The sequence below is a fragment of the Hyaena hyaena genome, unplaced genomic scaffold (genome assembly GCF_003009895.1).
Source record: "Hyaena hyaena isolate Hyena2069 unplaced genomic scaffold, ASM300989v1 scaffold_306, whole genome shotgun sequence".
NCBI lineage: Eukaryota > Metazoa > Chordata > Mammalia > Carnivora > Hyaenidae > Hyaena > Hyaena hyaena.
The window spans coordinates 1518128-1539172 of record NW_024080935.1 but is presented as its reverse complement, the minus strand read 5'-3'; the positions used below and the strand labels follow the sequence as shown (position 1 = coordinate 1539172).

At 45.4% G+C, this 21045-nt stretch overlaps 1 protein-coding gene across 6 annotated transcripts in view; it reads right to left on the bottom strand.

Moving 5' to 3' along the window:
* LOC120242264 (Snf2 related CREBBP activator protein) overlaps nt 1-21045 on the bottom strand; it is a 35035-nt gene that overhangs the window by 2779 nt on the left and 11211 nt on the right. For 3 of the 6 annotated variants that reach the window (XM_039247901.1, XM_039247902.1, XM_039247903.1), the window contains exons 14-33: nt 20600-20736; nt 20196-20365; nt 19906-20098; nt 18463-18599; nt 18186-18372; nt 17062-17231; nt 16403-16668; nt 15912-16196; nt 15268-15432; nt 14810-14995; nt 14325-14591; nt 12254-13749; nt 7624-7889; nt 7285-7487; nt 4817-4986; nt 4492-4688; nt 4283-4397; nt 3977-4096; nt 269-463; nt 37-120 (exon numbers count right to left, since the gene is read on the bottom strand). In XM_039247901.1, the coding sequence (XP_039103832.1) occupies nt 37-120; nt 269-463; nt 3977-4096; nt 4283-4397; nt 4492-4688; nt 4817-4986; nt 7285-7487; nt 7624-7889; nt 12254-13749; nt 14325-14591; nt 14810-14995; nt 15268-15432; nt 15912-16196; nt 16403-16668; nt 17062-17231; nt 18186-18372; nt 18463-18599; nt 19906-20098; nt 20196-20365; nt 20600-20736 (5009 nt within the window). The remainder of the gene's footprint in view (nt 1-36; nt 121-268; nt 464-3976; nt 4097-4282; nt 4398-4491; nt 4689-4816; nt 4987-7284; nt 7488-7623; nt 7890-12253; nt 13750-14324; nt 14592-14809; nt 14996-15267; nt 15433-15911; nt 16197-16402; nt 16669-17061; nt 17232-18185; nt 18373-18462; nt 18600-19905; nt 20099-20195; nt 20366-20599; nt 20737-21045) is intronic. The other 3 variants (XM_039247905.1, XM_039247904.1, XM_039247906.1) reach the window with 3 other exon arrangements.

Genomic DNA, 21045 nt, shown 5'->3' with positions numbered 1-21045 from the left:
TTCCCACTTCCATCCTCACCCCCTAGAAATACTCACTTCTGCCTGCTTGAGCTCCTCCCGGCTCACCTCCTCCAGTGAGGCTTCCAGGAATTTCATGGCATAACGCTCAATGGGGGTCAGCTATGGGAAGGAGAAATGGTAACGAACCTGGCAACCAGGGCCCGTCACCCTTGATTATTTTCACCAGAGAAGATAGGAGGAGGATCACAAGGTCCAGAGGAAGAAGTCGTGAAGGGTGAGGTTAAGAACTAGTAGGCCCAACACTGACCTGTTCCACAAGGGCAGCAATTTCCTGCTCAGCCCGGGACATCTCTTCATCCTCAGCCCCAGGCCGGCCGGGCTCCTCTCCCTCACCAGCAGGAAATCCATCATTCTCATTGAATTCTGCAAGCTCAGCCACCTGTTCAGCTTTGGCCTGGGTGGCCGCACGGATATCCTCTTCATCCTCTGCCCGACACAGTGCCTACAAGGATGTGGGGAAGCAAAAGCCATGAAAATTAAAGAACTTTACATCCTGTGGTTTGATTCTGGCAAAAATCTAAAACCAAGTTTACACCAAACCAGGTTTACAACAGAACTCAACTGCCTTTTGGGCCCTCAGAGTTATCAAAGCAATGCAGTATTCTATATAGGATGAAACAGCTTTGACCTGGTGGCCCACCAGTGACCAAGGAACTGTTTTTAGAAACCTCTAGGTCTGCTTCCTTTTCCATTCATGTCAGCCTTAGATCTCCTTAAAACAACAACAACAATAATAATCCACAACAACAACAACAACAATAATCCCAGGCTACCTGGGCAGCTCAGTCGATTAAGTGGCTGACTTTGGCTCAGGTCATGATCTTGTAGTCCAGGAGTTCGAGCCCCCCACTGGGCTCTGCACAAACAGCATGGAGCCTGGGGCCTGCTTTGGATTCTGTGTCTCTCTCTCGTCCCCTTACCCTCTCTGCCCCTCCCCCGCTTGCACTCTGTCTCTCCCTCTCTCTCAAAAACAATTAAAAAAAAAGTGGGGGGGGAGGGGGAAGATGGGCATGGAGGAGGGCACTTGTGGGGATGAGCACTGGGTGTTATATGGAAACCAAGTTGACAATAAACTATTTGTATATTTAAAAAAAAAAAAAAGCAGTCCCAGGGCTGCCTGGACAGCCATCAGTAAGGGTCCAACTTGATTTTGGCTCAGGTTGTGATCGTACGGTTGTGAGACTGAACCCCAAGTTGGACTCCATGTTGGGCATGGAGCCTGCTTAAGTCTCTGTCTCTTCCTTGCTCGTGCATGTACACTCTTACTCAAGATAAATACATGAATTATAAAAACAAAAATAACTTTATAAAGCAGTCTCAGAGGCACACCTGGATGGCTCAGTTGGTTAAGTGTCGGACTCTTTTTTTTATTCTGTTTATTGTTGAGAGAAACAGAGTGCAAGTGAGGGAGGGGCAGAGAGAGAGGGAGACAGAATGTGAAGCAGGCTCCACGCTCTAACCTGTCAGCACAGAGCCTGAAGCAGGGCTCAAACTCACAAGTTGTGAGATCATTACCTGAGCCAAAGTCGGATGCTTAACCAACTGAGCCACCCATGTGCCCCTGTCCAACTCTTGATTACAACTTAGGTCATGATCTCATGGTTTGTGAGCTCAAGCCCCACATTGGGCTCTGTGCTGATAGTACAGAATCTGCTTAGATTCTCTCTCTGCCCCTCCCACACTGGTGCTATGTCTCTCAAAGTAAACTTAAAAAAAACAAACAAAAAAAAATCAAAACAAAACAAAACATAGCAGTCCCAGAAAGCTTTAAATACAAAAACTCCCTAATTCTTTGCATTGAGATCCATCTTGAACACAGTACCCACATCTTATCTTCCCCTTGATATGAATATCGAGGAAGCTCACACCAAAGTCACCAAGGGATGCAACCTAGAGTGTGCTCAGCAATGAGCGGAAGGCACTTGGTAGGGGGAAAAAAAAAACAAAACAAAACACATCATCTCCATGGTCTCTATCCTGTAGTTCTAAACATCTACTTCTGAAAAAAAAAAAATACAAATGCCCAGCCCTTTGCCCCCCCAAATCACAATTTAGTATATTTTGAGATGGGGTCCCAGGAATCAATCCTTTAAAAACCTCTCAGGGAGCCAAGCGGGTAGCACCTGGGTGGCTCGAGTCAGTTGAGTGTCCAACTTTGGTTCAGGTCATGATCTCATGATTTGTGAGTTCAACCCCCACATTGGGCTCTCTGCTGTAGGTGCAGATCCCACTTCCAATCCTCTTGTCTTCCTCTCTGGCCCTCCCCGACCCCTCTACTTGTATGTGTGCACTCTCTCAGAAATAAACAAACATTTAAAAAAAAAAAAAAAAAAAAAAGGGGGGCGCCTGGGTGGCTTAGTCGGTTGCGCGTTCGACTTTCGCTTAGGTCATGATCTCGCGGTTCGTGGGTTCGAGCCCCGCGTCGGGCTCTGTGCTGACTGCCAGCTCAGAGCCTGGAGCCTATTTCACAGTCTGTATCTCCCTCTCTCTCTGACCCTCCCCTGCTCACGCTGTCTCTTTCTCTCTCCTAGAAATAAATAAAACATTTAAAACAACAACAACAACATATTAATGGGTGCCTGGATGGTGCTGTGGCTTAGACATCTGACTCTTGGTTTTGGCTCAGGTCATGTTCTCAAGGTTTGTGAGATTGTGCCCCACGTCAGGCTCTGTGTGGACAGTGCAGAACTGGTTTGGGAGTCTCTCCCTCTCCCCTGCCTGCACAGGAGCACACTCTCTCAGAAGTAAATAAACATAAAGAAAAATTTTTTTAATATTAAAAAAAATAGTAACAAAAAATTTTAAAAGTATAAAGTTCTTTCAGGGGTGCCTGGCTGGTTCAGTCAGTAGAACACGCAACTCTTAATCTCAAGATTCAAGCCTTACATTCAAGTAGGCGTGAAGCCTACCTAAAAATAAATTATTTAAAAAATATATAAAAATAAATAACATAGTTTTTCAGGGTGCCTGACTGGTTCAGTTGGTGTAATGTGTTGACTCTTAATCTCAGGGTCATGAGTGCAAGCCCCATGTTGGGTGTTTTTTCTTAAAAAAAGAAAAATACAAAAACCAAAAAGCTTTCCAAGTGACTTTACTATGCATTGTTGTGTGAAAAATAAGAGGTTACATCACATAGAAAGCACTTCTTATATCCACTATGCCATTTCAACCTCAGTTACTTTCGTTTCATTAGCTTTCAAAAAGTGGAAAATGAGACTCAAAAGATTAAACAGACTTAACAAACTCAATTGTTAAGAAGTACTGTTAGAATTCAAACTTATAACTGAGGATTCCAAAGCCTGTCTTTTTTCTACGAAATCTTGTGAACTGATAAGCAATCTACTACCATTCATCAAAGGCCAACAGTATGGGTGCCTGGGTGGCTTAGTTGGTTAAGCTTTTGATTTCAGCTCAGGTCATGATCTCACGGTTTCTGAGATTAAGCCCTGCATCAGGCTCTACACTGACAGCAAGAAGTCCGTTTGAGATTCTCTCTCCCCCTCTCTCTGCCCCTCCCCTGTTCACGTGTGTTTGCTTTCTCTCTTCTCAAAAATAAACAAACGTGGGGGCGCCTGGGTGGCTCAGTTGGTTGAGCATCCGACTTTGACTCAGGTCATGATCTCACAGTTCATGGCTTCAAGCCCCGTGTTGGGTTCTGTGCTGACGGCTAGCTTAGAGCCTGGAGCCTGTTTCGGATTCTGTGTCTCCCTCTCTCTCTGACCCTCCCCTGTTCACACTCTCTCTCTCTCAGAAATAAATAAAACATTAAAAAAAAATTTTTTTTTAAATAAAAATAAAAAATATACGTGTAAAAGAAAAAAAAGAAAGAAAAGGTCATCAGTAATCTGGGAAGCAACAAAAACGTCCTTTCCCTCTACAAAAGCTCAATGGACTGAGAGACAATATACATCATAACTACTGGCTCCACTTTAGAGACTGCCCACTCTTTTTTCACCTGCTCTAAGATATGGGTCTGCTTGTTAGCCACAGTCTCTTCCTCCTCTTCAGGGGCAGAGGGTACAGATGAGCCAGACGGCTCTTCCAGGGGCATATCAAACAGCTCTCGGATGGTCTGCTTTGGAGAGAACAGAGGAAAGAAGTGTCAGCAAATGGAATGCTGGGCCCAGGCCTACAACTATGAGATGACAGCTCTTAGATGTAATCAGAAGTGCCACTAGTAGAAGAGGCAGGTAGAGGCCAAAACATCCTCTTTAATAAGCAGGAGGAATTCTCTCCTCCGTGGACTGGAAGATCTTAGTACCTGTTTAAAATAGGCTGTGGTAAAGTTGCCTCCCTCAATGGCCATGTCTCCCAACATTCTCTTCTGATTTGCCTTTTTTAGGATGTTCTCCTCCACTGTCCGTTCACTGATAAGTCTAGGGAATGATAAAGGCATGTGTAAACAGCCAAATACATTAATAAAACCCTATCAGTAAAGAGGATGCAAGGTGAGGGGAGACTAGGCAATACCTGTAGATGTGGACATCTCGGGTCTGGCCAATTCGGTGACAGCGATCCTGGGCCTGAGCATCCATGGTGGGATTCCAGTCGCTGTCATAAAAAACAACAGTGTCTGCTCCTGTCAGGTTTACACCCACGCCTCCACTCCGAGTTGAAAGAATAAAGCAAAATATGCGTTTGTCTGCATTGAATCGTTCCATCAAAGCCTAGAGAAAAAGAAAAAAAATAACATTAGAAGACATATCCCCCAAAAACAGACCCAAGGCTTGGTGGGACCCCTTCTAGGAGACAGTAGCTAAGGTAAGCATTTAACGGCTGCAGATGCCTGGGTTACCTGTCTCTGCTCAACTCTAGTAGACCCATCCAGACGCAAGTAGAGGTGGCCATGGTAGGTGAGAAACTGTTCCAATACATCCAGCATTCGAGTCATCTGGGTGAATATGAGCACCCGGTGGCCCTCTGCCTTGAGCTGTCGCAATAGCACTGCCAATGTTTGCAGCTTTCCTAAAGAAATATGAAGGGGTACAAGGAACTTGCTATAAGCTGAAAAAGAAGAACACTTAGCACTGAAAGGCTTTAGCTGAAAGAAAATATAACCATTACGTCAGAGTTTCAATTAGCCTAGGAGATCAAAAATATTTAATTTATTTTCTTCCCTTAAGGAGTCCCCTCTTTGGTCGGCTCCTTTCTTGGATCTAACTTCTCTGGGTCTAACCAGAGGTAGGATAACATACAGACCTATGGGGAAAAAAGGAACCTTCAATGGTGTATGAGCAGAAGATCCTTAGGTACTACACATTGAGTTATGCCAGCTGAAACACAAGACAGATTTATAGGACAGGAGTCAAAACCACCAGCTGGCAGTCATGGCTTATATACAGGGATTGAAGAGCACTGAGATCAGACCATGGAGAGGGGATATTACAAGGTTATCTAGTTCAACCTCCCATCAAACACAAAAGTAACTTCCAATTAGTCATTTTGAACACTTTTAACAGACTTTCAATTAACCTACTCTAAATGGGTTCAAATGTTACAAAATTATCTTTTTACTAAAATATTTATTGAAAGGTGCCTGGGTGGCTCAGTCAGTTAAGTAGGCATCTGACTTCGGTTCAGATCATGATCTCACAGTCTGTGAGTTTGAGCCCCGCGTTGGGCTCTGTGCTGACAGCTCAGAGCCTGGAGCCCACTTTGGATTCTGTGTCTCCCTCTCTCTCTGCCCCTCCTCTGCTCATACTGCCTCTCTCGCCCTCAAAAATTAACACCTAAAACAATTTTTTAATAAAAAATATTTGAGTACATATTGATAAAAATTTTGTTGTCTTATATTCTAAGGCATTTAGGAAACTCCAAACATGTTACTACAGAAATAGGGGCGCCTGGGTGGCTCAAGTCCGTTAAGCATCCAACTCTTGATTTTGGCTCAGGTTGTGATCTCCCATTTTGTGGAGCTATGCACTGACAGAGAAGAGCTCGCTTGGGATTCTCTTTCTCTCCTCTCTCTCTCCCCCGCTTATGCTCTCTCTCTCAAAATAAATAGTTTAGGGGCGCCTGGGTGGCTCAGTCGGTTAAGCGTCTGACTTCAGCTCAGGTCATGATCTCACAGTATGTGGGTTCGAGCCCCGTGTTGGCCTCTGTGCTGACAGCTCAGAGCCTGGAGCCTGTTTCGGATTCTGTGTCTCCCTCTCTCTCTGCCCGTCCCCCACTGGCTCTGTCTCTGTCTCTCAAAATAAAATAAAGACATAAAAACATTTACAAAATAAATAAATAAAAACAAAAAATATCTCTGCAGCACTGTGGCAGAAATAATTCACTACTGTGTCCAAAAGACATTATTATTACTTAATGGAACCTGATTAAACACTGTGGACACTTGGCAGAAATCCCTTGATCCCAGGGAAGACAAGCCCCAATCCAACCCTAAAAGATAAATTATGACTGGTCTAAATAAGCCACAGTTCCTCTTTGTCATTTCTCCTTTTTTAGTCATTAATTTAGGGATGGTCAAATGGCCCAATTTAAGCCAGTAAGTTGTGAAGCACAGTCAATGGGGAGAACTTTCTCCTCAGCCCTCCCATCCCCCAAAAAGAGAAACTTGCTGAGGGTCTTTCATCTCCACCTTTGCTTCCTGCTCAAAGCACTGCTGTGCTCCCTGAAGTTATGGCAGCCATGGTAAGACTATAAAGAAACAAACATGAGACTACAAAGATAAAAGCTAAGGATGATAGGCAAGGGAGAAAGACCAGAAGGTTCCTGGGTCCATGAAGACAACAGTAAGCTGAACCAGTCTTATACCACTATTCTTAGAATTTCTCATTCTTGTGGTTTAAGCCACTATCGGTCATTTTTCTCTTAGTTGCAGTCAAAGGCATCCTAACCAAAGACAAGAAAAAAGTTCCTTGTATTTTCCCAAAATAAAACTTTTTATTAACCATGCAGTCTTGTAAGTTCACACACCTATCCCCACGAATCTGAATACTCCATGTTGTACTATCTTATCTGCCACTGTATCCCAAATGGTTATTAAAATACAACAGATATTCACAAAATAATCACTGAATCAATGAATAAAGGAGTTAGCACACATTTTTCAACTTTCATCAAATTCATGAATGCCAAGAACATGTAAGGCTTACATAAGGCTTACATTTCTCATCTTACCTATAACCATAACCTGAACAACTGCCTAATGTTTAACAAAATCCACAAAGACCATACGTACAGCAGCCCTCTGATAGAGCAGTCTTGCTACTGAAAGAGGGAAAAAGGTAAAGGGATCCTCATGGCCAATGAACTTACCACAATCATACTGGATGAGCCTCAAGTCAGGGAACTGGGTGCGCATGTTACACACAATACGGTGCAAGGGGCGAGCCCGGGGCCAGAGCTCACAGGCCAATTGTTCCTGGAAGGCTGCCTGACGTGGGGCCAGCCAAGGAGGTGGGTGGCAGGCATGCAGGGAAGGGGGAGGTGCCTCCACAGGAGGCATGACAAAGATGAACCTGTGAAAAAAGAAGGCAAGGGGTATAAAAGATGGAATTCTGAAAGGCCCCAGAAGTGCACCTTCACCAGCCCTAGCCACTATATCCACTCAGAGGCCCCAAGACCCGCTTCCCATTAGCACTTAGCCCTGCCAACCTCTCAATGATTTCTGACAGCTGGTCTAGTCGTTGCTGGGGAAACAGTACAGCCTGGCGGGCAGCCTCGGTATAAGTCCAAAAGGTGGGGTGGCTGGGGCCAGGAGAACGAGGGCCGATGGGGCTGGCAACAGGTTGGGGCAGGGTACAGAAATCCAGGACTTCAGTCCCATACACAGGTGCCAGGGCCCCATGAGCCTCACTAAGTTGGAAAATCCGTTCCAGGCGTTCAGACCGCTGTCGCTTCCGCTTTTCCTCCAGAGAGTCCTGGGGATGAGGAAAAACACGCACACACACACACACAAGCGCACACGCGCACACACACACAGAAAAAGTAATCAGTGTCCTCATAGAAAACCTGACCATTCCTCCCAGAATTAAACATAATCTATGTAAACTGTAAGACCCAAAATTACATTATGTTTTTAGTGGTTTTCCAAATTGTCAATAACAAGTGTTATACCTTTCATACTGTTAAATGAAGTAACTTCTGTGCAAAAAAAAAAAAATCATCTTCCCTTGTATGCTACCAAAGCAGAATGCCTGAATATTCAAAATTAAGACCTGCATATACAACAAGCTTATAAAACAGAGGATTTCTGGGAATTTTCTTAAATAACTCTGCAACACTCAAGTTAATTTACCTTAAAACAATTATTAAAAGCGTTCCTCAAATTACTGACACACACAGAGTGGCTAATCAAATCCATGGCAGATTTTTGCCAAGGGCCAGACTGGAATCGGGTAGGATGGGAACTAATCAGACATTTAGGTATCATCCTAAGAGAGAAAAGGGGAGTGCCCTGGCAGATAGGAAATCTGTAGGACTTTGACCCAGTTCTTTCCCATCACTAGCACTTCCAGTTTCACAAGCTATGACAGAACTTTTTTCTGCAGCACTTACCATGTCTGTATGATTCTTTACTAATGCTTTCTATCCATAAAACATGTGTTTTCTATCCACATAAACATATTAATATGAAACATATTTGATCTTGCTCACTATTATCACCCACTATCTGGCTCAGTTATCTGGCACCTACTAGGCTTTCAATAAATAGTTATTAGAATGAACAAATGAAGGAGGTTGGACCCTAGCAGACAGTCCTGAAAAAAAGTAGTGTCCCAAATGTCCCTTGACTATTCCCTTAAACTCGACTTCTCGGCTCCTGGTGATCAAAGTGAAAAAGAAAGCATCCTAGCAGAACAGGCCAGGTCTCAAGAGTAGTAGCAAAGAAGAAAACAGTTGCAAATCACATTTCTGAAAAGCTATTTGTATCCAGAATATATAAAGGACTCTTTCAAATAAAAAAATAAAATAAAATAACCCAATTAAAAAGGGCAGAGGTGCGTGGCTGGCTTAGTTGACAGAGCATGTGACATTTGGTCTCAGGTTCCTGAGTTCAAACCCACAATGGGAATAGAGCTTATTTCGAAAAAATAAAAAAAATTATTAAAAATTAAAAAATAAGAATAGCAGTGCCTGAGTGGCTCAGTTGGTTAGCATCCCACTTTGGCTCAGGTCATGATCTTGCAGTTCACGAGTCCAAGCATCAGGCTCTATGCCAACAGCTAAGAGCCTGGAGCCTGCTTCAAATTCTGTGTCTCTCCCTCTCTCTGCCTCTCCCTTGTCTACACTCTCCCTCTCAAATATAATCATTAAAAAAAATTTTTTTTAAATAAAGCAAAGAATCTGAATATCTAACATTTCTTCAAAGAAGATATACAAATGGTCAACCACTAAAAAGATGCTCAGCATCATTAGCCATTAGGAAAACACAAATCAAATCAAAACCACAAGATACCACTTCACATCCACTAGGATAGCTGTAGTAAGTGTTGGCAAAGATCTGGGGAACCTGAAGCCCTTACAGACTGCCAGTGGGAATGCAAAGTGGTACAGCTGCTTTGAAAAACAGTTTGGTAGTTCCTCAAACTATCTGACCCAGCAATTCTGTTCCTAGGCACATATCCAATAGAACTGAAAGCATATGAAAGACACAAAATCTTAAACATGAATGTTCATAGCGATATTATTCATAAGAGCCAAAACGTAAAAATAATCCAAGTGTTCCCATCAATTGATAAATACACATATTAAATATATATCCATACATTATTCAATAATAAAAGAATGAAGTATCAACATATGCTACAAGGTGGATGAACCTCAAAAACCTTTAAGCTAAATAAAAAAAGCCAGTCACAAAAAGCCATATATCATATACCATATGATTCCAGAGGCAAATCTAAAGACAGAAAGACTAATGGTTGCCAAAGGTTAGGAGAGATGGAATGGCTGAAAGATGATGGCTAAGGACATGGGGTTTCTTTTCAGGAACATGCAAGTGTTTTAAAAAAAAATTTTTAATGTTTTATTTATTTCTGAGAGAGAGACAGCGTGAGCAGGGAAGGGTCAGAGAGAGAGGGAGACACAGAATCTGAAGCAGGCTCCAGGCTCTGAGCTGGCTGTCAGCACAAAGCCCGACGCGGGGCTCGAACGCACGAACCAGGAGATCATGACCTGAGCTTAAGTCGGATGCTTAACCGACTGAGCCACCCAGGCGCCCCCATGCAAATATTTTAAAGTTGACTGCAGTGATGGTTGCATGTATGTGAATATACTAAAAGCCACTAGATTGTACGTTTTACATGGGTTAGCTGTAAGGTATGTGATCTTTATCTCAAACTGTTTGAAGAAAAAAGTGTTAAGGAGCTTCTACCTACTTGCAGAGCAACCAAAATTTAGCACAGACCATAGGGGTGCCACCCTTGGGCTAGAATCTAGCTCTTCTTTCAACGAGCCAGACCAACCTAGCAGCATTAGAAAAAGACAAAAGGTGGAGTCAGTGGCACTGATGGAGTGGGGGACTGGGGCTAAGGCAAAGAATGAGAAGCAGCTCTGAAAATAAAGGGAGGAGCACCTGGGTGACTCAGTTAAGCCTCTGACTTGGTTTCAGCTCAGGTCATGATCTCACGGTTTGTGAGTTCGAGCCCCACATCGGGCTCTGCGCTGAACAGCATAGAACCTGCTTGTGATTCTCTCTCTCTCCCTCTCTCTGTCCCTCTCCCAACCCGTCTCTCTCTAAATAAAAAAACTAAAAAAAAACTAAAAAAAAAAAAAAAAAAAAAAGAAAAAAAAAAAAAAAAAAAGCCTGGGACGATTCCCTAAATCTTTCTTCCTGTTAGTTCTTGCATTATTTACTCTCATTTGAANTCACGGTTTGTGAGTTCGAGCCCCACATCGGGCTCTGCGCTGAACAGCATAGAACCTGCTTGTGATTCTCTCTCTCTCCCTCTCTCTGTCCCTCTCAAAAAAAAAAAAAAAAAAAAAAAAAAAAAAAAAAAAAAAAAAAAAAAAAAAAAAAAAAAAAAAGAAAGAAGAAAAAGAGAAAGGCCTGGGACGATTCCCTAAATCTTTCTTCCTGTTAGTTCTTGCATTATTTACTCTCATTTGAACTGTAAATTGAACTTAACCAAACATATACAGAACCATATATGTAACAGAAAAAAAAAAAACAGCTACCACAAAACTCAGGAAAGGACAGGGAACAGTTCTTTTATTGTCCACTTAATTACCGTGGAAGTAAAAAAAATATAAATACAAAAATGACCATCAGTCAGAGAATCATCTGTAGTAGGAAACTGCATTCCGTGACTTTCCTCAGAAATTCAAATACTTAACAATTGCAACAGTTTTAGCAACCAAGAAAAGTCTTTCTCTGAGGAATGCCTCCTGTGCGGAGAGGAGAAAGCAATGGAATCAGCACATTTGAGTTCTCACAAGTCATGTAACCTTTATAACACCATTTAGTGGGCTAGTTTCTTCATCTGTAAAATGGGGCAAGTAGATGCCAACACTAACTCAAGAGTAAGCAAGAACCAGAGAGACCAATAGTAACAAGGCAGCTTTGAACATATCAGTAATTCAGTTGTAAAAGCACATTAAGGAGGCACCTGGGTAGCTCAGGTGATTAGGAATCTGACTCTTGATTTCATCTCAGATCATGACCTCATGGTTTGTGAGTTCAGGCCCCTGACATCAGCCTTTGTACTGACAGCGCAGAGCCTGCTTGGGATTCTCTCTCTCCCTCTCTCTCTGCACCCCTTGTGCATGCTCTATCTCTCAAAATAAATAAATAATTTAAATAATTTTTTAAATAAATAAATAAAAGCACCTCAGGTCCTTGTCTGACAAAGGGAGAAAATGGATTACTATTTCTTTAAATGTTTTATTTTTGAAAGAGAGGGACAGAGTGCAAGCAAAGGAGGGGCAGAGAGGGAGGAGACACAGAATTTGAAGCAGGCTCCAGGCTCTGAGCTGTCAGCACAGAGCCTGATGCAGGGCCTGAACCCACAAATGGTGAGATCATGACCTGAGCCAGTCAGACATTTAACCGACTGAGTCACCATGCCAGAATATGGACTAGCATTCCCATTATACAGACAAACGTACAAGCCCAGCGAAGCGAAGGGACTTGTCCAACCACACATTCAAGCATCAAGTCTACAAATTTACCAGGCTTCGTAATTTACCAAGATAAAAATGACATTGTTCTGTTCCATCCATTCTACCAACACTTCAAAGAAACCCAACTGCCTTCCCTCTCCTCTGAGGCAGTAAAACTTACCAGATAGAAAGGGGAACGAGGTGGTGGTGGGGGTTGGCGTCGAGGCCGGGGACCACTGAACGAGGTAGCAGTGGAAGGAGGGCTGGGGGGACCAGGGCGCAACGTCAGTGTCTCAGGCTCATCCTTGGAAACAGGCAGCCGGGATACCATGGTGACGGGCAAGGGAGCAGCGCCAGATGCCGAAACCACAAGGGAGGATGCCTGGGAGGCTGGGGCCTGTGTTGAGACTGGGGCCAGCGCCAGAGTCTGGGCTGCAGCAGGACCCAAGGTGGGCACCGGAACTGGGGCAGGGCTCAAGGTCAACGTTTGCACTGAAGCTGGGGTCAGGAGTGAAGCAGATGATGATACCGGAGCCAAAGTCAGCGTGTGAGCTGGGGCTGGGCCCAATGGAGAAACTGGAGTCAAAGGGGGAGCCAGAGACAGCGCCTGAGATGGACCCAGTGGTGGTCCTGGTGCCAAAGACAATGTCTGGGCTGGAGATGGTACTAGGGATGACGCTGGAGTCAATGACAATGGCTGAGCTGGAAAAGGCCCCTGAGGGTTCCCCGTTCCCAAAGAGAGGGTCTGAGATGGAGATGAGCCCCCAAGGGTGGATGCTAAAGCTGGGGCTAAGGCCAGTGTCTGCGTAGAAGCCGGGCTTGGGAGAGGTGATGGAACAGGGGCTGGTACCATAGTCTGAGTTGATGATGGAGCCAACACAGGAGCTGGGGCTGGCACCGGTGAAGAAGCTGAAGCTAAAGGAGTTCCTGGAGTAGATGAAGAAGCCAAAACTGGAACTGGAGTCTGCGATGGAGCCAGGACAGGAGCAGGACCTGGCGATGGGGCCAGGACTGGAAGAGGAGCCAGAGAAGGAGCTGGAGGAGCCAGGATTGCGGTCTGTGGGGCCACCATGGGAGCCAGAGAGGTGGCTAAAGCCTGAGATGCAGAAGGTGCTGGAGCCAGAAGAGAAGCCTGAGCTGGAGCTGGATTTGGTGCTGCCGGAAAAGGGTTGCCCAGAGCAGAAGCTGGTACCAATACAGGTGAACATGCTGGGGCCACGGCTGAGTTCAACCCTGGAACATGTGAAGAGGCTGGAGCCAACAACAGAGGGTGACCAGTTGCCTGAGATGAAGACATAGATGGTGTTGTGGCCAAACCCAGAGTCAAAGCTGACGCTGATGGGGAAGCCCCAGCTGGTGCCAAAGAGGGAGGTCCAGGAGCCGCTGAGACAACAGGTGCCAGTGTTGGAGTCACATTGGTCAACAAGGCCGGGCCGGAGGCCGAAACAGGAAAGGAGGCCGAGATGGGAATGGTGAGTGGAGCTGAGGCCGGGGCAGGCGGTGTGGTGGAAACAGAGATGGGAAGTGAAGATGACACTGGGACGGAAACTGTTGAGGACACAGGACTAGCAAGGGGAGAGGAATTGGGAACCGGCATTGGAGAAGCTGGCCCAGGGAGCGGGGACTGCACAGGGAGAGGAGAAGAGATGGTCAAGGGAGCAGCTCCGGGTGCTGAAGCTGTGGAGACAGAGCATGAGTTAGCCCCAGAATTTTTTTCTTGCCCTATCACCCTGTCCCACCTTCTCCTTTACCCCCATACTTTATGTGTTTCCCAGAAAACCTTCACTCCTACACCATGAGATCAAAGATTCAAGGATACTAACAATTTAACATTTCCCTTCCCTCCCAATATATATTTTAATTTTTTTAAATGTTTTATTTATTTCTGAGAAAGAGAGAGAGCGTGCGTGAGCAGGGTTAGGGTCAGAGAGAGAGGGAGACACAGAGCAGGCTCCAGGCTCTGAGCTGTCAACACAGAGCCCGAGGCGGGACTCAAACCCACGAACCGTGAGATCATCGCCTGAACCGAAGTCGGACGCTTAACCGACTGGGCCACCCAGGCGCCCCTCCCTCCCAGTATTTTAAGAAGTAAATTCTAAACTGAGGCAAGGGTTCGGCAGCCTAGTTCTGGGGCCCACTACAAAGGCAAGTCAGTATGCTGATAAACAAGGATTCTGTTGCAACTAAGAAACCCTTGGGGCCCCTATCTCCATTCCTGGCAAAAACATCTGCTCTTAGCCACCTGGACTCACCATTGACTTCAGGCGAAGGACTGTGGACCAGCTTGAGAAGGGGCCTCACCAGAGTGGATGTGGGGATGGGGGCCCGGGCAGTACCCAGAGTAGGTGTGGGTAGCCGGCCAGGGGTTAACGTGGGGCGTGGAGTCAACACAGCTGGAAGCCCAGAGCTTGGAGGCCGGGGTGCTGGGGCCAACGGAGGAACAGGAGTCAGTCCATCCCGAGGGGCCTGTCTTACTACAATCTTCACCACGCCTGTATTATTCACCATGGTTGGTGGCACTGCAAGAGGAAGCTACATTGAGGGGAAGGTAGAAAAGAAACAAGAGACCCAAAGGATGGAAGAAGTCCAGGGGCAGGAGAGGGCAGCAGACAGATACTGGAGATACGGACAAGGGAAAATGACATTTAGGGAAGGCTGGACAGACAGTAGCCCAGGGCATGCCTGAAAGGACCAAGGCCAGCAAGGGCTAAGTAAGTAGGAAGGCCAGGCGCCTCACCCTGGTTAGCAGCAAGCGGAAGGCTGAGGCCAGTGGGGGCAAGGGTGGTGCTGGGGGTCGAAGAAGGCAGCACAGAGACAGGGGTGGGGCCAGGGGTCGGGGCCACGGCCTGGATGAGAGCCACATGGGCAGGCTGGCTGATGAGGTGGTGCTGCCCCCCTGCTGACACCAGGTGCACCACATTCCCTGGGTTAAGGGAAGAGAGAAAGAAAGAGAAGCAGCTATCAGCCGGAGGAGGGTAGAGGCAAGGGCAAGAGGAAAAGGAAAAAACAGAGAGGGGATAACGTCTCTAGAATGACCTCATCCCTTTTTCAAAAGATCCCTTCCAAACATTCCCCTTGGCCCCTCCCACCAAAAGCTAGGGAAAGAAACATAAACGCTGACATTTGAAAAGAGCAACAAAAACAGAGACAAGGAAGAGGAGAAAAAAGGCAGGACAGGGGGTGGGTTTTACCTACTTTGCAGCGGGCGGGGCTGCCCCACAGCAAGCTGGCGCACCTGCGCACCAGTCAAAGTCAGTTTGTTGCCCTGGATCTGGAAGGTGAGAGGTTTGCTTCCCCCTGCACTAGCTACTGGACGCTGTGCCAGTGAGGCCAACTGCCCGATGCTGACCACTTCGCCTGCTAGGAACAAAGAAGGGGTCTAATGTACACAGGGGCCGCTCTAATGCCACTTTGCCTGATGAGACACAAGTCTCCAGTTCCTCTAATCCTCCCCCTCAATTTACCAGATTCCAATACACTCAGCCTTTGATGTGCTACTCCTTCCAATCTTGCTTGTTTGCGTAGCAATCTCCTTTACATCCTCTAATGGTCTGCCACCATACTAAGCTAATCACCACTCCAAACTCCATGCTGCCCTTTTACTCCAAATAACTTTCTACTGCTAGGTTTATCACAATTTACTCATCTTTGTGTCATCTCCCTCACCAGCCTCAGGACTCCCTGACAGTTCTTACTGGATTGCGAATTTCCAGTGTATGGCAAAATGTTTTATGTTTGCTACCTAGAATTTTCTGCTTCCACATTTCCCAGCTTTTCTCCAATCCTGTGGCACATAAACCTTCCTCAAGTCTTTCACTCACAGACCCCTGAAAACTTACAGGGCAGGCGAGCCTGCATATCAGGAGACAGGATGAGGCGCTGTGGCGCAGGAGTAGTCGTCGGCACTGCTGTTGTGGGAGCAGCGGCTGTGGCGGTAGAGGTGGTGGTGGCAGCAGAAGGGAAAGTGTAGCCCGGTGGCACTGTCAGAGGCTTCAACAGGCTGGATGAGCCTGGAGGCGGGGCAGGGCTTAGGCGAACAGGAGCAGGTGGGGCTGGCTTCAGGGACAGGGTTGGTGTAGGAGGCCTTGAGGTCCCACTCAGGACCCCCAGGGGGGATGGCAACACTGCAGACAAAAAACAAACACCTGTCAGATATACCCCGCCTAGAGCCTTAGCCTGCTCCCAGAAGCCTCCTTACATGCTGCCAACCCATCAAACACCACACCCGTCTCCAACCCAGCTTCCTCAACAGTCCAATTTCATTACTTCTTCCCCAATTTCAATAACCTACATGAGGTATCCCCCAGCATCTTGGCCCCCTGTAACTCACCCTGGGGCAGAGGCCCACTGTTTGGCTGCAGTGGGGGCAACAGAACAGGGCCAGGAGGCCGCGATGTCGGAATAAGTGGGGGCCCAACAGGTGAGGCTGACACCATCAGTGGTGCTGGCAGCACTGGGGGGGTTGGGCCAGGGGTGGGTTGGGTGGAGAGCTCAGGGCCTGGAGGGGGTCGGACCGGGACAGGGCCCAGGGGGGTCCGTGGGCTGTTCACCACCACCACTGTCCGGCCTTCTTGCTTGGGCACTGGCTGCAGCATCCTATGAGGACAAAAGTAAGAGAATGGGTAGCGAGGGAAAAAGAATAAGGTATAGAAAAAGAAAGGAATTAAGAAAGATGAGGCAGAAATATAGGCCAAAATAACAAAAGCAAAAGAGGTAAAGGGAAAGGACACAAAGGAGAAAGAAATTTGAGAAAACTGAAAAGCACCAAGCAGAGAAAGGGGGAAAGATCAGTGACAAACACGAGGGCCCCTCCCAGGACCCTCCTGTAGTTATTCTCTTCCCCCAAATTGTTCACAGTATTTTGCATCCATCCCATATAAACAGTCCAGCCTAGCCTCCAACTCTCTCCTTTCCATCCCAATTTCTGCCCCCAGCCAGCTTTAGCCACTTTTTCTAGGAACCCATCCCTTTATCCCTCAGCCCTGGTACCTGTTGACCTTCATCTTGACTGGTTTGGGCCGGGGTGGGGGGTCAGGAGCAGTAGCCACCTCTAGCAGTACCCGGCGGGAGAGGCGGTGCCGGGGTAGAAATGTGTCAGCCTCATATCTAGAGACACGACCCTCCAGGCCAATAAGATCAAACCGACCCATGTCTATCCGCTGGTACAAGAAGGAATACAAAAGCACGGTGTCAAAGGGACCAATATGCAATGATTTCTTGGCTATGACACCAACAGCACAGGCAGCAACAACAACAACAAAAAACTTATAAATTCAACTGCATCAAAGGATACTATCAACAGAGTGAAAAACGAGCCATAGAATGGGACAAAGTATTTGCAAATCATGTACCTGATAAGGGTTAATATCCAAAACATATAAAGAACTCCTATAACTCAACTTAGTTTAAAAATTATCCAATTAAAAAATTGGCAATTATCTTGAATAGATATTTCTCCAAAAGAAATATAAGGTAAGCATATGAGAAGATGCTCAACATCAGTAATTAGGGAAATGCAAATAAAAACCACAATGAGGTACCACCACCTCAAACCCATTAAAAAGATAGCTATTATGATGAAACAGAAAATTACAGGTGCTGGCAATGATTTGGATTAATTAGAATCTTTGTGCACTGCTGATAGGAATGTGAAATGAAGAACGCACTACAGAAAACACTATGGAAGTTCCTCAAGAAATTAAAATAACCATATGCTTAAAAATGGTTAAGATGATAAATTCTGTTGTGTATTTTATAAGAAAACCAAATGCTGGGGGCGGGGGGTAATGTGACCAAAAAGAAGGAAAGGAACAGGAAAACAAACTAATGTTTTAAGTATTACTAACACACAATGCACTTTCAAAAATATTAACACAATTCTCACAAACATACCAAAGATAATAGACCTTATACTCAATACTTTCAAGGGCAAGCAACCTTAGGGTTAGAAATTAATAATTAGCTTGCCAAAAATCACACAGCTAGAACACAATGAAACTAAGTGAAAAGTGCTGAGATTACAGGGAGGTAAGGATGCAAAATGTCGGACTGCAGCCTTAAGAAAAAGATGCAGGGTCGGAGTATTGCCAATAATCTTGGGAGCAACTACTTACCTGGAGCGGGTGGACATCAGTGGCCCTTAGCACCAGAGAGGCGGTGCTGAAGCAGATTCCAGGGGTGATGAATGGGGAGGTAACAGGTCGAGGGTCAAACAGGTTTGGATGATTGCAGACTTTTCGCAACTGCATCAAAATGTTGATGACACTCATGAAATGGCCTGTGGCTAGCGTCTCCTTAGTTCTGGGAGAGAGGAAAAAATACATGGAGCATCCTGACAGTCACATCTACTCTAACACAGGGTCACAGGGTCCACCCTCTGTCCTCCCTTACGTGGTCTGTGCCATGAAGTCGTCATAGAGACATCGTTGGCGCTTGGAGAGCCGGCAGCGGATAACATGCTCATATTTTTTAGGCATCTGCTTCTCAACATCCACCTTAACTCGGCGCAGCAAAAAAGGCCGCAAAACCTAGAAGCAAATAAGCAGGAGGCTGACAGGAGAAAAATGGGCACTGAGCCCAAGCCTAGGCCCTCTAGCTGGGTCCTGGCCTGATGACCAGCAGAGCACTGGCTTCACCCTTCAGTAAACACTCATGAAGCCATGAAGCATGCCAGGAACCAATCACACAAAGATGAGTCAAATGTAAACCCTCTTCCCAGGACTTTACTATCTATTGAAGGAGATAAACATAATGATGATGATACCAACCTTAAGAAATTATTACAAAAACAATGAGGGCAGAGTGACTAACTCTCTTTGATGACTCAAATTACATTTCAAGGAGTAACTGTAAATCTATATTATGAAAGTAAACCCAGGAGAGAAGCTAAAAGAAAAACTGGCAATGACACCACCACAGAAAACAAAAGGCAGATCTGAAAATCCCAAGGGGTAAAAATCTGATAAAACATAGTCTTTATTTTAGCTTATTTTTATTCATTAAAAAATGTTTTTAAAGTTCATTTTATTTATTTTCAAGAGAGGAAATGTGGAACAGGAGCGGAGAGAGGGAGAGAGGGAAAGAGGGAAAGAGGGAGAGAGAGAGAAGAGGCTCCGCATCACCAGCATGAAGCCCAATGCGAGGCTCCAACCCATGAATCATGAAATCATGACCTGAGCCGAAGTCAGACACTCAACCAACTGAGCCGCCCAGGAACCCCAGGACATAGTTTTTAAATTGCTACGGAAGAAATGAAAAATAGGAATAAAATGAAAGGAAGAGATATAGTTAAAGATGGCTTGAGATGTTTGGCTTAGAACAGAATGAGTTCAAAAGAAACTTTCAATTAAAGGTATCAAGTCAGAAATTTAAATGCAGGTTGACTGGTCTAAAGAGTCATGAAAATAAAAATAAAAATTGCAGAATCTTTAAGTCTTAAAATGTGTCAACTGAGGAAAAAAACGTAAAGATGAGAATACTGAGAGATGTTACTTAAAAGATGGGCAAAGGAAGAGGAGCCAAAGAAAAAAAGATAAAGAGAGCCCAACAAAAGTTGATGAAAGCCCAGTAAGAAAAAAAATCTAAGCAAGGACTGATCAGTAGTGTCATTCTACTCAGAGAATAAAGACAGAAACCTCACGACTAGGAAAAAAATGAGTAAAATGATGACTAAGATGAGGTCACTCAATTTGGCAATGGGTTAGTCACTAGAACACCGTTACTTGGACAACAGTGAATTTAGCCCAGCACTGCCTTCCTCTCCATAAAGGTTTTCTAGGTATTGCCCTTAGTTCGTCATTCCCAATACCCCTGACAAACTGTTACAGGCCCTACCTTGTGGAGGCGTTTGACCAGACCTTCATTGTACTCTTGGCTGCCCTCAATCATGCCAGTCAGGGGGTTAGAGAACCATTCTTTAAACTCGCGATGAGACTGGAAGACATGGGGCATCAAAAAGTGCATCAAGGACCACAGTTCCATGAGGCTGTTCTGCAAGGGAGTTCCTGTGAGGAGAAGGCGTCTCTGGCTGCAAAGAAACAGAGGAAATTAGATTGGTCAGCAAGGTCCCAACCTTCCAAGCATCCCACCCTTCACCTCCTACAAACCCCCATTGCTATCTCTACCTGTTGAAGTTGAGCAGTGACTGCCAGCGCTGTGACTTGAAGTTCTTGATGTTCTGAGCCTCATCCAGAATGAGATAGCGCCAGTTCTTGCGGCGGAAGGCCTGGTGGTCCTGCAGCACCAGCTTGTAAGATGTGATACACACATGGAAGGCATTGGGCTTGGTCCAGCCCTGTGAGGTATTAAGAGAAAGTACCAGATAATGTGGTGAAAAGAAAAGAAAGGAGAAAAGGAAGATATGGTAAAGTCCTCAAAGGACATAAATCAGGCTAAGAGAAAAGAAAAAGTCCCAGGAGCAGAAGGGAACAACAGAAAGGGTAGGGAAAAGAGCTCCTCTGAGAAAAGGGCCTAAGAGTAAAAGAGCCATCAATGGGGGGAGGGGGAGTGATCACATGGAGGAGCAAACCTGCCGCTTGAGCTTCCTCTCTTTCTGGGCTCCGTAATAAGTGAGGATTTTAAAGCTGGGGCACCACCGTTTCAGCTCCATCTCCCAGTTCAGCATCACACTGGTGGGGACAATGATCAAATGGGGACCCCAGTTACCTGTTTAGCAAAAGAATAAGAGATGTACAGCATGGTGACTAGAGTTAATAATAGTGAAGTGCATATTTAAAAGTTGCTTAAGAGAGATCTTAAAAGTTCTCATCACACACAAAAAAATTGTTTTCGTAATTGTTTGTGGTGGTGGATGTTAACTAGATTTACTGTACTAGTCATTTCACAATGCACACTAACATTGGAACGTTATGCTGTGTACCTGAAACATAATGTTGTATGTCAATTATACCTCCATTTAAAAAAAACAAAATTAACTTAGAAAGATTCTAAGGAAAAAAAATGATAAGGAAATAT